The sequence below is a fragment of the Fragaria vesca genome, linkage group LG6, assembly GCF_000184155.1.
Source record: "Fragaria vesca subsp. vesca linkage group LG6, FraVesHawaii_1.0, whole genome shotgun sequence".
In the NCBI taxonomy this organism is placed as follows: domain Eukaryota; kingdom Viridiplantae; phylum Streptophyta; class Magnoliopsida; order Rosales; family Rosaceae; genus Fragaria; species Fragaria vesca.
Window position 1 is genome coordinate 17,459,907 of NC_020496.1, and position 14,625 is coordinate 17,474,531.

Consider the following 14,625-nt stretch of genomic DNA (forward strand, 5'->3'; position numbering starts at 1 on the left):
TGGAGCCCAAGCTGCCAGAGAGACCATTTTCATGGAAGTTAAAGAAGAGCAGAGCCGTTTGGAGGCAAACGAGAATGACATTTGATACTACAAGTGCTACAATGGAAACGGAGACTACCATACATAAGGCTTGGAACATCATAATGCGATTTACAAGACTCATCACAATAAACCATTTTGAGTATGAACACAAAAGAAGAAACAGAGAACCCAATTAATTTCTTATAGAATGATTGATTCTCCAATCCAAGATTGTAAACAATTCCTAAACTACAGAACATAAAGCTTGGGACTCGTCAGCATCCTGTACCGAAGGAAACAGAAAACAGAACTAAACTCTGAATCAATGATCTACCTAGAAGAAGATATTAAACCTATGCCTAAAAGTCCATCTTGACCACATCATTAGAAACTTCAAGTGGCTGCGGTTCTGGTTCTGGAAATGGTCCATGCCGTAGCCAATCCTTGGCACATATAAGAGCCTCGAGATTTGAGGCACCCAACGAAGTACGGTAACTGTCCATTCTTTTGATTTCGGTGTTAAAAACAGAGTCAGCAGCAACTGTGGAGACTGGTATAGACAAAACATCAGAGGCCATTTTTGATAGTGTCGGGTACTTTGTACTTTTCTCTTTCCACCAACCCAGAATATCAAAGTCTTGCCCTCGGGGGGCCAGAATGATCTCTTCAAGATACTGCTCTAACTCTGACTTCATTTGCTGACCACCTGTGACATCCGAGAGATATATATCAAATTCTGAAATCCCATCTGTGGCTTCTTCATGTGATGCTTCTGCTGCTTCAGGTGGGTCAGATTTGATGATGTCCTCATTCCCTTCTTCCATTAATGTTCCCGGTAGACTAAGCATTTGCATCATATACTCCATGAAGAGTTCATGAAGTCCATCATCAACTAATTTAACCCACGTCTCAGCATTGTCACCATAAATTTTAGAGAAGGTGAAATCTACAAATTGCTTTTTGTACCTTGGATCCATAATAACAGCAATTGCTAAAACAAGGCAGCAGTTTTCCCAATACCTGTCAAACTTTTCATATAGAGGACTGATCAAAGAGCTGACAAGTGAGTCCTCACTCATGGCCGCCTGCATCAGTTCAACTTGAATTTGCGATATTATTGGAAAGAACACATTTGCAGTTGGGTATGCTGGGTCAGCCACAAGGTTAGCTGCATCAAGCAAATACTTCACATATGTACATACAGTTTCTATCTGACTCCATTCTTCCAATGATATGATTATCTTGTAATCAGAATCATATGTATCCAAGCAAGCAAATACTTCCCTCATTTCACAAGAAGACACCAGCATATGGTAGGTTGTGTCCCACCTAGTATGATCATCGAGTAAGAGCGTTTTTGTGCTCGGAACTTGAAGCTGTTGCTTCAGCTGAACAAACTTTTCTTCATGGATTTCTGAAGTTTTCACAAACTTAACGCTTTCGCGTACTTTCATGATTATTTCAATCAATCCCCCAAGGGTATCTTGTGCCAAACGACCAAGAACACGAGCATAGCAATTTCTTATCAATAACTGACTATTAAGCATGTGTGGGTTCTTGACAGAAAGGAGCCCTTTCAGATTTCCAATAATAGTTTCATTCGAGAGGGATTGGTCAAGTGTGATAGTGAACAACCGGCCCTCTACATGCCAATCAGACAGGCAAGTCAAAATAGCTTGACTAAAGGTGTCACCTGAATCAGGAGATGGTACCGTAATCACATTGAGGATCCGACTGTATGAATTCCAGTCACTATCAACAAAGTGTCCTGTTAAAAAAACATAGCCCAGGTTCTGATTTGATGTCCACAAGTCCACAGTAAGACTGATCCGTCCAGGGCATCCAGCAATAAGATTCAAAAGGCATTGCTTCTCTCTATGGTAAATAGCCACGCATTCATCTTGAATAGTGTTAAACGATACCATATTGAACTGAGGTTGAAGAGATCGCACAAAATTTATAAATCCCGGTTGCTCCACAATGTGAAGTGGATAGTCGTGCATGATTATCATCTGAGCAATCTCATGGCTACAGCGGTCTTGATCAAAAGAAAAGCTTGCATGTGCTCTAGTGTAGCGTCGTTTTGGTACATCAGTTTTGGAGCCAGGCGTATAAGGAGTCATCTGGTTTTTCTGACGGCTTACTGGGCAAATTCCCAACGAAATATGTCTCTTTAAGTGGCTTGTGCCTGCCATCTTTGAACCAGTAATATATGCAAAAGATCTTTTGCACTGGTTACAGCAAGCCCTAGTACATCCGGCCCCAACAGTTTCAATTGTGAAGTGCTCCCAGACAACAGACTTCTTTCTCCTGCGCTTACTCGGTTGGGTTTCTGAACCGGGGACCCCATTATTATCAGTTGGGGTAGTAGGAGTTTCCATCTTTAAGGAAGCAAGTGCAGTCCTGAAACAGAATAACAACAATCAGTTAGAAAATAAGAAGTTGCAAGTGGAGAACATCCCAATCATATGATCCATCAATAAGAGCCAAAGTAAAATTCACAAAAGAAAAAAAGATGATGAAATTCAGCATCAGAAAACAAGAAAAAAAAAGATGCTTTGATGAAGGTCAGAGGAATCGAGGCCAAGCAAGAAACCAGTGCACAAGTAATCTCAAATTAGTACTGGACTGCAACAATAATCAGAGATTAATACTAGTTAACCATTTGCAATCCCAGTATTACAGTGCTAAACACATTCATCGTGACACATCAATATGTCCTACATTTTGACATATAGATAATCATAATCTGGCCATATGAACAATACTGCCACCATTTTGTTTAAGGAACACCCGTCTCTCTTCTAACACGAAAGCACATTGAGTCGAACCAAATTCAAAAGCAAACCCCAAACAACATGTTTCATCTGTATATCTTTCCACGCCGCTCGAAACAAAGTTCCTATCAGGGGATTCTTTCTATGAAACAAACCAACTATATGGAACAACAAAGAACAAACTCTTCCAAAGATTACATCACCTAATACTGCACCACATCATAGTAAGAATCGGTGGAGCGACAACAATGTACCCGTATTCTGCAGATTCCACCGACTCATGCCTAGCTACATTGCAACATAACTAACTGCACAAGACAGGGCTCGAAGCCTAGAAATGATTACGACCATATTAGAAAACAAATGCTCGGACTTTAAGGTGAAGCATGACTTTCTAGTAGTGCCATTAACAACAACTAGAAAGACAACAATTTTTGTCTGTTCTCTTTTCTCAAAAACACAACAATTGTCATACCCAGATCAACACACGTGACTTGCACATTATGCAAGTACAAAGAGCCCTCAAACTCACCCAATTGTACTTAGAACATTCTTAAAATGAGTTCTTACAGACCGTTTCAGGTTCCTCAAAGTACGAAAATTGGGTTTCGGTAGCAACCTAAACAAACTCTTAAACCCTCACAAACACAATTTGCGATAAATATGGCTCATCAATTTCGTTAATTAATAATTTCTAACAATGAAACCCTGAAAAATTGAATTACTCAGAGAACCTAAAAATTCCCAAAATTGGGAAACGGAAAACACAGAAAAATTAACAAATCCAAGATCTAAATTACAGAAAACCCGACTCGAAATAAAAAGGAAAAGAACAACAGTTACCCTAAATCGCAGCGACGAGGATGAGGAAGTGGCCTCTGCAACGCTCGAAATTCAAATTTTGTTTGATTCTCGAAATTGAGGAAATAGAAGAAAAAGAAGGGGAAATTTGAAAATTGGGAGGGTGGAAGAAGAAGAAGAAGTTGATGGGCTTGAGGTCTCCAAGGTTTAGAGATTTTGGCGGAAAAACCCTAAATGGACCTCTGTTCCCTCAAAGGCTAAGAACGAACTTGGGTGATGGACTGACTGCTCGGGTTTGCGTCCTTTATATCCAATTTGGGTGATTGACCATTAAACCCATCCCTGTGGTCGTACACAGAGCCCACCTACACCTCCTCCGTTCTCCGCCGTTCATTTTCAGGTTCTCAGCTTACGTGGAGCTTGCATCGGCCGTTTTTTTTACTTGGAGGAAAAGAAATAACGAACTAGGGAAGTCTTTGATAAACTGTTCTAGTTTTTGAAGAAATAGTCTCGGTTTGAAGAGGTGGCGACAATCCTACCTTTAAGGGGCCATTTGTTTTGAACAAATTAATTTTACTTTTTTTGAGCAGAGGATCGGTGCGGCTTTGCTCAAGTCTTGATTGACCATTAGGGAAACACCAATCACATTGTTATGGTAACACATACTTGATCTCTCTAGGAGCAGTAAAGCTAAAGCACTAGATTTGTGGAAGGTTTTAGGTGTCCTTATATGGTGTACAAATTCGACATGCTTGTCTTGAGGGTGTGTGTCATAAGATTGTGGCATTAAGTGATGGTGTTTTGTACCGTGTTTTTGTTGTTTTTGTACCCTAAACCCTATATTTCGAGATAGTGTTACGGTTGTTTGTGGCGAACTACATAAGATTATGTTACCTAGCTCTAATACGCATAACTTAATACCATTAAGATTTAGTCGTTGATAATGAGCATTCATCTGTCTCTTTTATGGTATATAAATATTCTTTTTTTTTTTTTGTTAAATCCCTCAACTCACTTCCCTTTATAAGTATGCGAGATTTGAATTCATAATCTCTACAGTATTAGTTAGGCTAGCTAGTCAATTGTCCACCACTCACCGACACATTTACCATAAGAGACTGTTAAAGTTAGGAAGCCGTCTGATTGACCTAAATAGTAAACACAATTCTTTCATAACGGATTCGATGGTTGTGGTCTAGTGTCTACCTTGCATCCTCCATATAGACAACTAAAATGTTAAAACTAGTATCTCGTGAGTTGAACTAGTCACTTACAAATGAGAAACTATGTCCGTAAACATGTATTCTGTGTGGAATGGATAAACCATAAACCCCTTCTAATGAAGACTCTTAAGTTGAGGACCCTTAAATTGAGGACTTTTCGGCTTATCCCACATTTCGATCTTATATCCACATCTTGACCGTTTAGTTTATATGTATTTATGAGTAGATCATTTCTCTAAATTTGCAGCTATATTGAAAATTGTTAACGTATTCATAAGTGTGATTTATCAATTATGAACTTGAATGGTTCATATTTGACAGATTTGGTTCGTTCATTAATTTGATCTAGTTTGTTATTTTAACGAACACCAATTTGGCTGAAAATTTGTAAAAATGATCTACTCATATAAACCTAAAAACTGAACAGATGAGAGGTCAAAATGTGATCGAAAAATAGATTTTTTAAACCATAAACCGAAAAGTCATCAACTAGTCCTTAACTTAAGAATCCTCCCTAGAAGGGCTTTCTGGATAAATCTATAGAGGTAGCCGGATATCTTTGGTCAAAATTTAGTGATTAATCAAAATTTCATATTTACAAACCAGTCTCCAAATCTTTGGTCGTTTTTCATTAATTTCAAGTGGTCGGAGGCAGAGTTTCATCAATTAAAAAGTTACCGGAGATACTCCAACTAAATGAACACACTTGTAGCTAGCCTTTTATTTACACATCGCCCCTTTTAATTTATTTTATAACATTTAATACCTATTTTGTATTTTTGTTTTCGGCAAACTCCTTCCATTTAGTTTTGAAGAGTGGCCAAACCGGCGATGATGACCTGAAAGAAATCAGAAAAACCAACCCAATATCTGGAAATGAATCTCTACGCCCACGACCTCTCTCTCCTCGACTTCAACTTCAACTTATCCGATCCCATTTCCGACGATCCCTTCTCTCACCGCACCTCTTCTTTCTTTTCCCAAACTGCCCCTCCCCCCGACGACGACGACGACGACGGCGTCGCTACTGATGGCAGAGCCAGCAACAAAACCAACGGTAAGCGCGTGGAGCGCAGTCGCAGCCCTCCCAAGTACCGCCACGACGGCACTTCGCCTCTCCCTCTCGGAATGGATTGGAGCCCTCCTCCTCGCAATTGGGTACTCTTCTTAATTATCTGTCTAATAAATCTTACGAATTGATTTCAAGCACTTAGTATTTCCGATCAATTTGTCTAATTTTGTGAGGAGTGGCGGTATTGGATAATCTGTTTGTAGAAATATCTCAGGGAGCGTAAGTGAGAGAGAGAGAGAGTAAATTTTCGATGCGAGATAATCCCCCCAAGCATTAGCTAGGAAGGATTAGGCAGCACAAGGTGTGACTATGTCGGTTCCGAAATTTCTGGAATTAATAAGAGATTCAAGATATTTATGCAGTTAGCAAGTAGCTTATCTACTATCTAGGGAGATGGAAAGAATAGGAATACTTGAATCGTATATGGAATCTTCAGGAGGGAGGTGTGGGACTGTGAAGTGCTCTCCAGTTGTATATTGAAGCTAGAGATATGTAGAGATTTGAAATTTTGTTGATGTGTGTAGTGTGTGTGCGCACGACAAAAAGAAGGGGCAGCGGATCACCGCAGTTTGTTCATTACCCAACATTAGTAACAAGGATGGTGTAATTATTGTCTTTAGGTTGTTTTGTATGGATCTCTTTACGGTAAATTTCTTTTTGTTGATATACAAATGCAAACATTGGCATCTGCTGATGGCATTTCAAATTGTGGTGAATGACTTGGATCTCTGCTTTTATGTATTAATATAACTGAGATGAAAAGCAGGCTATAAGGTAATTAATTTAGTAATTTGACAGATTAAGTCTGCATACCCAATATTGTGCGTGAATTGGCTTTCTGTTATTCTGTTTGTTCCATATTAATTGTAACCTTTGGGGTTTTTGATGAAGGACGGACGAGACTCTGTTTGGCCACATAATCCTCGCACAGGATGGAGTTACTGCGTCACAGTTCCTTCTTGGACTTACCTGCCCAAACCAAGAGGTTCAGATGCTGTGGTGGTAAACTTTTTGTTTCTTTTCCTCTTTTAATGTCCGATCTGAGAAAAACATTGTCTGGATCAAACATTATCTATATTCTTGTATGAGCATGCTTGCTGCCTTTTTATTTATTTGCAACCATAGCTACGTTAGTTTCTCTATTAACATTGCACATAACAGTTTTATAGGGTTCAAGTTGGTCTACAATCACCAGAAGGAATCACAACCACTCGAGGGATATTAAGAAGATTTAACGATTTCCTAAAGCTATTTTCTGAAGTAAGTGATATATTCTTTTTGGCAAGTTTAATAAGTGATAGTTTTTATGTTTCAACAGAAAACATAGTGAGTGCAAATTTATCAGACACAGAAAATAATTATAGTTTTTAAGAAAGTCTGGTGAAAGATCACTCAAACTAATGTTGATTACATTTAGGGTCAATATAAAAATGATGTTGACATAGATGAGTACTAAGTATGCATGATTGAAACAAGGTGGACATTAGCTCCTGGTATGCAAAGATATCAAAGGTTTGTATGTCACTATGCTAGTTACTTTTTGTTTTGAGCAAAACTTTGGCCTTCAAAGAAAGAGCAAGGCATGCATGTGGTGGAATGGGATGTTCTGATGGAAGCCACTAGTAAGTAACATGGTAGAGTTGAGAGATGAATTTATCTGGCTGAAATTGTAAGGGCATATACAACATAGATCACTAGGTGCACTTATAATCAACACTGAAAGAAAGAAATATCTAACAGAAATGGAATTCAACAGAAAATAAAAAACTATTGATGTGGCCAATCCCATACGAACGGTACAGGTAAGCATGATGACCATTACTTCCGCTGTAACATATTTATTTCATAGTTTCTTTTCCAAATATCTGTGTTTTTACTGACTGAATAGTACATTATTGAGATTGTTCGGCTATAATTAGTGGCTAACTTTATAGTAACATTTAAGCTCGTGTAGATATAGGGGAGATGAACACTAGGTCGACTTAGCTATGGATTTTTGATCTTCGAGTTGAGATGTTTTAAATGAGCCACTGAGTAATTTAATTTATGCCTTTTATTCTAGATTTGCTTGGGAATTTTTCATTTTTGATCTGTTTTCTTTTCGAACTATTCAGAAATCCCATTTGTCTTTTGTAGCTTAAAAAGGCATTCCCACTGAAAGATCTTCCTCCAGCTCCCCCAAAGGGGATTCTGAGAATGAGAAGTCGGATACTATTGGAAGAGGTGGGTTACATCTCTCTCTCTCTCTCTCTCTCTCTCTCTCTCTCTCTCTCTCTACTCTCTCTCTTCTTGNGACTCTTCTTTGGNGTATAATAATGCTAGACTTTCNCACCTTCAAACTGTATTTAACCTGTTGTTGTTTGGATTGCAAAGAATCCGATATTTATTGAGTCAAACTGAAGTAAGTTGACCTACATATCCCTTTGCAAATTATACGTAGTGTCTAATTATTGGGAAAAAGGCTTACTATTATGAATCTTAACGCACATTAGAAACTGTTATTTAACTTTTTGTTTGTTTTGGATTGCAAAGAATCCGAAATCGATTGTGTCAAACTCAAGTTGACCTAGATATCCCTTTGCAAATAATAGGCATGTCTTGCTATGGAGAATACTTGTATTCTGAATTTTTGTTTAAATGTTCTAGTTTAAATTGGAAGAAAAAGCTTAGCATGTAAATGGTTTGATGTTGTCAAATTGTGTTCATCCTCTTATTCTCAAATTGGTTAGTTTGCTGCAGCGAAGGTGTTCTTTGGAGGATTGGATAGATAAACTATTATCGGATATTGATATATCAAGAAGTGTTTCGGTTGCAACCTTTCTAGAGCTGGAAGCTGCTGCGAGGTCTTGTAGGTGTATTCTTGATGCATGTTATAGATGAATTCTAGTAATCTATTATATGCTTTTAGGAAGAAAAAAAATTAAATCATCTACTCATATAATTCTGGTTGTCATACATTTCAGCGTTCAATGATCCACAGCAAATTTCAGAAGTGAACTCTTTGACAAGTGGCGCAGCTCCATCATTACTGTTACAAGCCCACTCAGATCTTGCGGGTAGCTCATCTGTCACATCAGATTATGGTAATGATACTCCATACGAGGCATCTGAGCTTGGAACACCTAGGCATGGAGATGATAGCCGTGCTAATCTTGCGATGGAGCATTCGACATCTGATCAGGACTTAGATGATTCGATAGATACATCTGCTAAGTTGGGCCTATTTAACCAGAAATTTATTCGGGAAAGCCTAGTAAGGCTCTCCAGGCGCCAAATTTCTGGTAGAAGTAATGCCAATACTATAGACAAGGACCAAACAAGTGAAAATACTTCTGGTTTTAAACCTCTTTGCATGGACGGAACAGAGTTCATTTTAGAACCTGAGGAAAGCAAGAGGGATGGCCATGCTCGAAGACTATCAACAGAGAGTTTTGGAAGTGATACATCTACCTTGCGGGTGGCCAATTTATTTGGTGATGGCTCTCTCAACCTTCCTGAAAGTTCTGAAGCTCCTAAAATTGCAGATACTTTTGACAACTCAGAGTTAAAGTTCTCAAGGGCTATACTAGCTGCTTTCCCATATGATGAACGACAAAAATTAAACAGAGTACTAACTACTTTGCAACAGAGATTAGGAACAGCAAAAATTGACATCGAGGATCTTATAGCAAGATTGAATCAAGAAGTTGCTGTTAGACAATTCCTCACAACAAAGGTAATTATAAATAACAGTTAATTAGTATGTCTTATGTTTACTTCAGTTTACCTTATTTTAATCGTATTATATTATGCTTCTCACCTGTAAGAACTATGAATTAAAGTTATGCATAAGAGGATATGAGGTCTTGTGTTTATTTTTCGAACATTCTGTTTACTTATGGGAATTTTTTTTCTTGTAGGTTAAAGATCTAGAAGTGGAACTTGAAACTACCCAACAAAATTGTAAAGAAAATATTCAACAGGCTGTCTTAAATGAAAAAGAAAGATTTACCCAAATGCAGTGGGATATGGAGGAACTCCGAAGGAAGTGCTTGGACTTGGAATTACAATTAAGATCTGAGCAGGTTTTTTCTAGTTTTTACTTTAGTTCTCGTCATTTTAATTTCGAGGGCCTTGTGTTGATTGGGTGCTATAATATTCCAGGATGCAAGGGAGCATTCAGAGTCAACAAAAATTTCTATCATTCAGGAGAATGACCTATTGCTACAGGAGTTGGATGTCTCCAGGCGACAGCTTGACAACTTGCAGAAATTTCATGAAGAGTTTGAGGTGAAATCAAAGACAGATGTTAAGCTACTTGTAAAAGAGGTCAAATCTCTTCGAAATTCACAATCAGAACTGAAGCAGGAACTGAGTCGATTGATGAAAGAAAAATTAGAAGTAGAGGTATGTCCATTTCATTTAAGTCTAGTCATCGGTTACTAATATGAATGTTGTCATCCTTTTCTTCTAAAATCTAAACTTCTGAAAACTTCAAGATATGTTTTGATAACAGTTTTGTTCTTCCTCAGTGTGTTCAGATTTTTTATTTTATTTTTTAAAAGGATCAGATGACAATTTTATAAAGAGTAGTTTCCTTAGACTAGCAGATGGGAAACTTAATGGGTTTCACTAAATAACAAGACCGCAGTTATTCTCCTCCAAAAAAAAAAAAAAAAAAAACTAGACTGCAGTTTTCAAAAAGGGAAGAGAAGGATGACAGTAAGAGTGGACAAGGAAAATCTAACCAAGGCATCCAATAATAGGGAAGATGTTGATGATCACAAGTTCACTATTTTGACTTAGCTTAATGCCTTAATCCATTTAATGAAAATCTGTATATCTTGAGGTTTAGTGGATATTCAGTGTTCTACCTCTGCTTAGATTCATTTCATGAAAATCTGTATTTAGCTAAGCTTCTGGGTTTATCAGCTGGGTTAAATCATGAGATTATTTGGAATATAAATTTCTCTACCTAATCTTAAAAAATAAAAACACATACAACATTAAGCCACCAATTTATGTTGTTCCATGTTTGTCTTTCAGAGAATTCTTCAGAAGGAAAAGCGAAGAATAGAGCGTACAGCGACTACTAACACAAAGCTGCTGCATGAATGTGAAATACTTCGCAGTCGGCTTCAAGAATGTAGTGTCAATTTTCTGGTTGAAGAGGAAGATAAACTCATATTGGATACTTCATCACCATCTGATGCTATTGATCTACTGACAACGTCTGACAATCGAATTGGTCTTCTTCTTGCAGAGGTATGTTTTGCACTTGTAGTGGGTGTTCTACTGTCAGTAATTTGTAGCTATTTTGGCCACAAGCTGGCTCATGAAAGTACACTTCTAGAAGTTAAGGTTCGAGTAGCCTTGTTGTTAATGCCTCAAATGTCTCACTGAAAAGTTGTATCCAATATCATGTACATTTCATTGGAGATTTACTATTAGGGGACTTAATCCATCAGGCCACATCTGATTTCTGGAATGGTGGAAAAGAGGATGCTTTATTAAAATCTTTTTGACTGATTGTTCATTAAGCAAGAAACGCTGGGGTTTGCCATGTGAATATCATCTTCTATGTCCATTCCCGTAGTAGCCATGTGCCCAGAAGGCCATTTGGAATTAGCGGAAAAGGGCATTACTGTTCATTAATACTTTTGTTCTCTTCTTTAATTTGCTCGTAGTATTGGTGCATCCAAATCATAATCTCCTTCGTACTGACTCATAAAATTGGAACAGGCACAGCTCCTTGCACAGGATGTGGAAAATGCTGTTATAGCAGCAGATGATGCTCAAGACATTAAGGGTGGTGATAGGATGGCTGATGATGAGCTGAGAAAGATGCTGACAGATCAATTTGTTGACAATGCCAGACTAAGAATGCAGGTCAACTCAGTAATTCGCTGTGCTCTGAATGCAAATATTAAAGATGAAAATGATGATGATGATGAAGAAGAAGATTCACATCAAAGAAAAACTGTTTTAAGCAAATTCTTGGAGAGGTAATATATGAGAATTACATATCCTTGTTACCAGATATGTTATACACATATCCTTGTATGTACAGGTAGAATACGTCAGTTCTTTTATATCTGTCATGGCTGTGTAGAAAACGTTGTTTGGATGATGTTAGTTTTTGGAATAAATATAAATTTATTGATCGAGTATATAGTAACAAGTTGTGGGAGAATGAGTCTGGAAGCAAATCACCTGTTCCTATTTTACCCAGTGCCAACCCTGTGCTGCGAATAATGTGTTGCCACCTGTATTTATACTGACAGCGACTTAACGCTGTTAAGTCATATTACTCGTAATTTAAGGAAAAAAAAAAAAAGTTCATACGCTGTCTGTCTCTTTACTTTCTTTCTGATAAAAGAATTCACGGTTTCAACAACAATCTAATTTGGTATAAGTGGAGGCAAAAGAGATGGTACAAACCCAGACCATAGATGATAACAGATTTTTTCTTTATATACCTAGATACCAATGATTCGATGTGTCATTCAAGAACCCACAAAACCTGCAGATCTGATATCTTTCTTATAACCAGTAAATTGAAGATCCATTACTTGCAATATCAGATGCAAAGGATTACCCCCACCCAAACTTAATCCAATCTCAACCAATGTAGAATCCCCGTCGCCGGATTTGGTGTTTGATCTGATGAGGACTCCGAATTGAAGATTGATGTTGCAATCGGCCATAGCGGAGGAAAGGAGAAAAAGAAGAAAGAAGAAATGGAACACTTGATCCGATGGTGGTTAGAGTATTAAAGATATGGAACTGCTTCTTCTTTCTTCTGGGCTCAACCATGGGGAAGAAAAAAGAAATTTAAAAGATTTTATTATCTGTTTTTTAGTAATAGTTAACAGACGTAAATAGGGTGTCAAAAACAGACGTAAATAGGGTGTCAAATTAATGATGATGTGGCGATCTCTTATTGGTGGCACAGGGTTGGCATTGAGAAAATAGGAACAGGTGATTTACTTCCAATGAGTCTAAGGTGACATTGAAAGAAGAATGAAAAATTCATTTTTAATGCTCCTTTCTGTTTTTGCTAGTTTTCACATATTCTCAGTTCCTTCACTCTGAACTTTCATTGGTACATGTACTACTCTGTTGGCCCTTCTAGTAGTACTCCAGTCAATTATCCAGTTAAAATAAGAACACAATTAAACAAAAAAAAAAAGAACCAAAACAGAAATAGAGAGCGATTGTGCTCTTAATGGTTTCAGATAAAATCACCCCAGATGTGGAAATGCTAAGTTAAGTGAGACCACCTTGTTATTATTCATTTGCAGAACCACTCACTTCTAAGTATACCCTCCGACTAACAATGATGAATAGCTAGAAGTAATTAGCTGGCTTTGCAAGCTTCGACTTTCATGCACCCAAGTATTAAAACCCCTAAAAACAATTTCGTTTACCTTTTCTGTCTCCTACTTCTGAGTTCTGAGCTAACTAGTCCATGCACAGATATACAAATTTCCTTTCGAATTCCCCGGCTCTAGCTGAACATTTCCATTCTGACATGAACATACACAAGGAAGAGATCGATGAGAATCGGAGTTAATTGCTATATAAATTACCATGTATAGGGTTGTTACAAAAGGCTTGGAAATAAGTCAAATAACAAATGTGTATGTGATCACATACGAGAATTCAAATCGTTAAAACTTGGATTGGATAAAAACAAAATTAATATAATGTTGTTACATTCAATAGAAATCAATGAAGTTTTAAGTACCATGTATGTATATGTAAATCGATATGATATAGGTCCGATGATCAAACTTCCAAAGAAGAAATTGAGTTTGATCGAAAATGGCGGAACCAAGTACCGCCATGCATGCTCAAAGCTTTGAAGGCCGGCCTAGTGTAATAATCTCAACTCTACCTATAGCGTCGTGCTAGTGTACGTTGTCTATCTTTTCAAGCATGACCATCGATCAGTCTTCAAATTAGTTGGCTTAGAATTTTCCATACATGTCCAGTTCTGCATTGTACTCTAGACACCGGTGGGTTAAATACGCAACACTACATCCAATTGATGTCACCAGAACCCATCGGTCGCGGGAAAATTGATGGTGATCGGAAAATCGCCAGAGACGCCGGAGTCTCATTGGATTTTTTTGAAAAAAATGTCACCAGAACCCACCGGATCTTGCCGGAAGCATACCGGCAAAAAATGAAGTTTACTACCCCTAGTAAACTTTTACTGGGGGTAGTAAATTTGCAAAACAGTAGCTCAAATGTCATAATTCACATTGAAAAAGAGAAAAATCAACTTAGATGCGAAAAAATAAAGTTTACTACCCCTAGTAAACTTTTACTAGGGGCAGTAAACTTGCAAAACAGTAGCTTCAATGCCATAATTCACATTGAAAAAGAGAAAAATCAATTTAGATGCGAAAAAATGAAGTTTACTACCCCTAGTAAACTTTTACTGGGGGCAGTAAACTTACAAAACAGTAGCTCCAATGCCATAATTCATATTCAAACGGAGAAAAATCAACTTAGATGTGTAGTAAACTTTTACTAGGGGTAGTAACCTTGCAAAACAGTAACTTCAATGCCATTATACACATTAAAACAATGAAAAATCAACTTAAATGTGAAAAAATAAAGTTTACTACCCCCAGTAAAGTTTACTAGGGGTAGTAAGCTTGCAATACAATATTTTCCTAGTCAGTATATACATTAAAACATAAAAAAAAATCAACTTAGATGCGGACAAATAAAGTTTACT

General features: G+C 37.5%; 1 protein-coding gene across 1 annotated transcript; it reads left to right on the forward strand.

Moving 5' to 3' along the window:
- The first annotated feature begins 5,655 nt into the window (after positions 1-5,655).
- Positions 5,656-12,063, forward strand: LOC101291351. Its single transcript, XM_004303240.1, has 10 exons — positions 5,656-5,980; positions 6,786-6,896; positions 7,056-7,154; positions 8,031-8,117; positions 8,634-8,742; positions 8,858-9,609; positions 9,794-9,958; positions 10,038-10,280; positions 10,920-11,138; positions 11,616-12,063. The coding sequence occupies exons 1-10, from the start codon at positions 5,699-5,701 to the stop codon at positions 11,880-11,882; spliced, it is 2,334 nt and encodes a 777-aa protein (XP_004303288.1). The 5' UTR covers positions 5,656-5,698; the 3' UTR covers positions 11,883-12,063.
- The last annotated feature ends 2,562 nt before the right edge of the window (positions 12,064-14,625 follow it).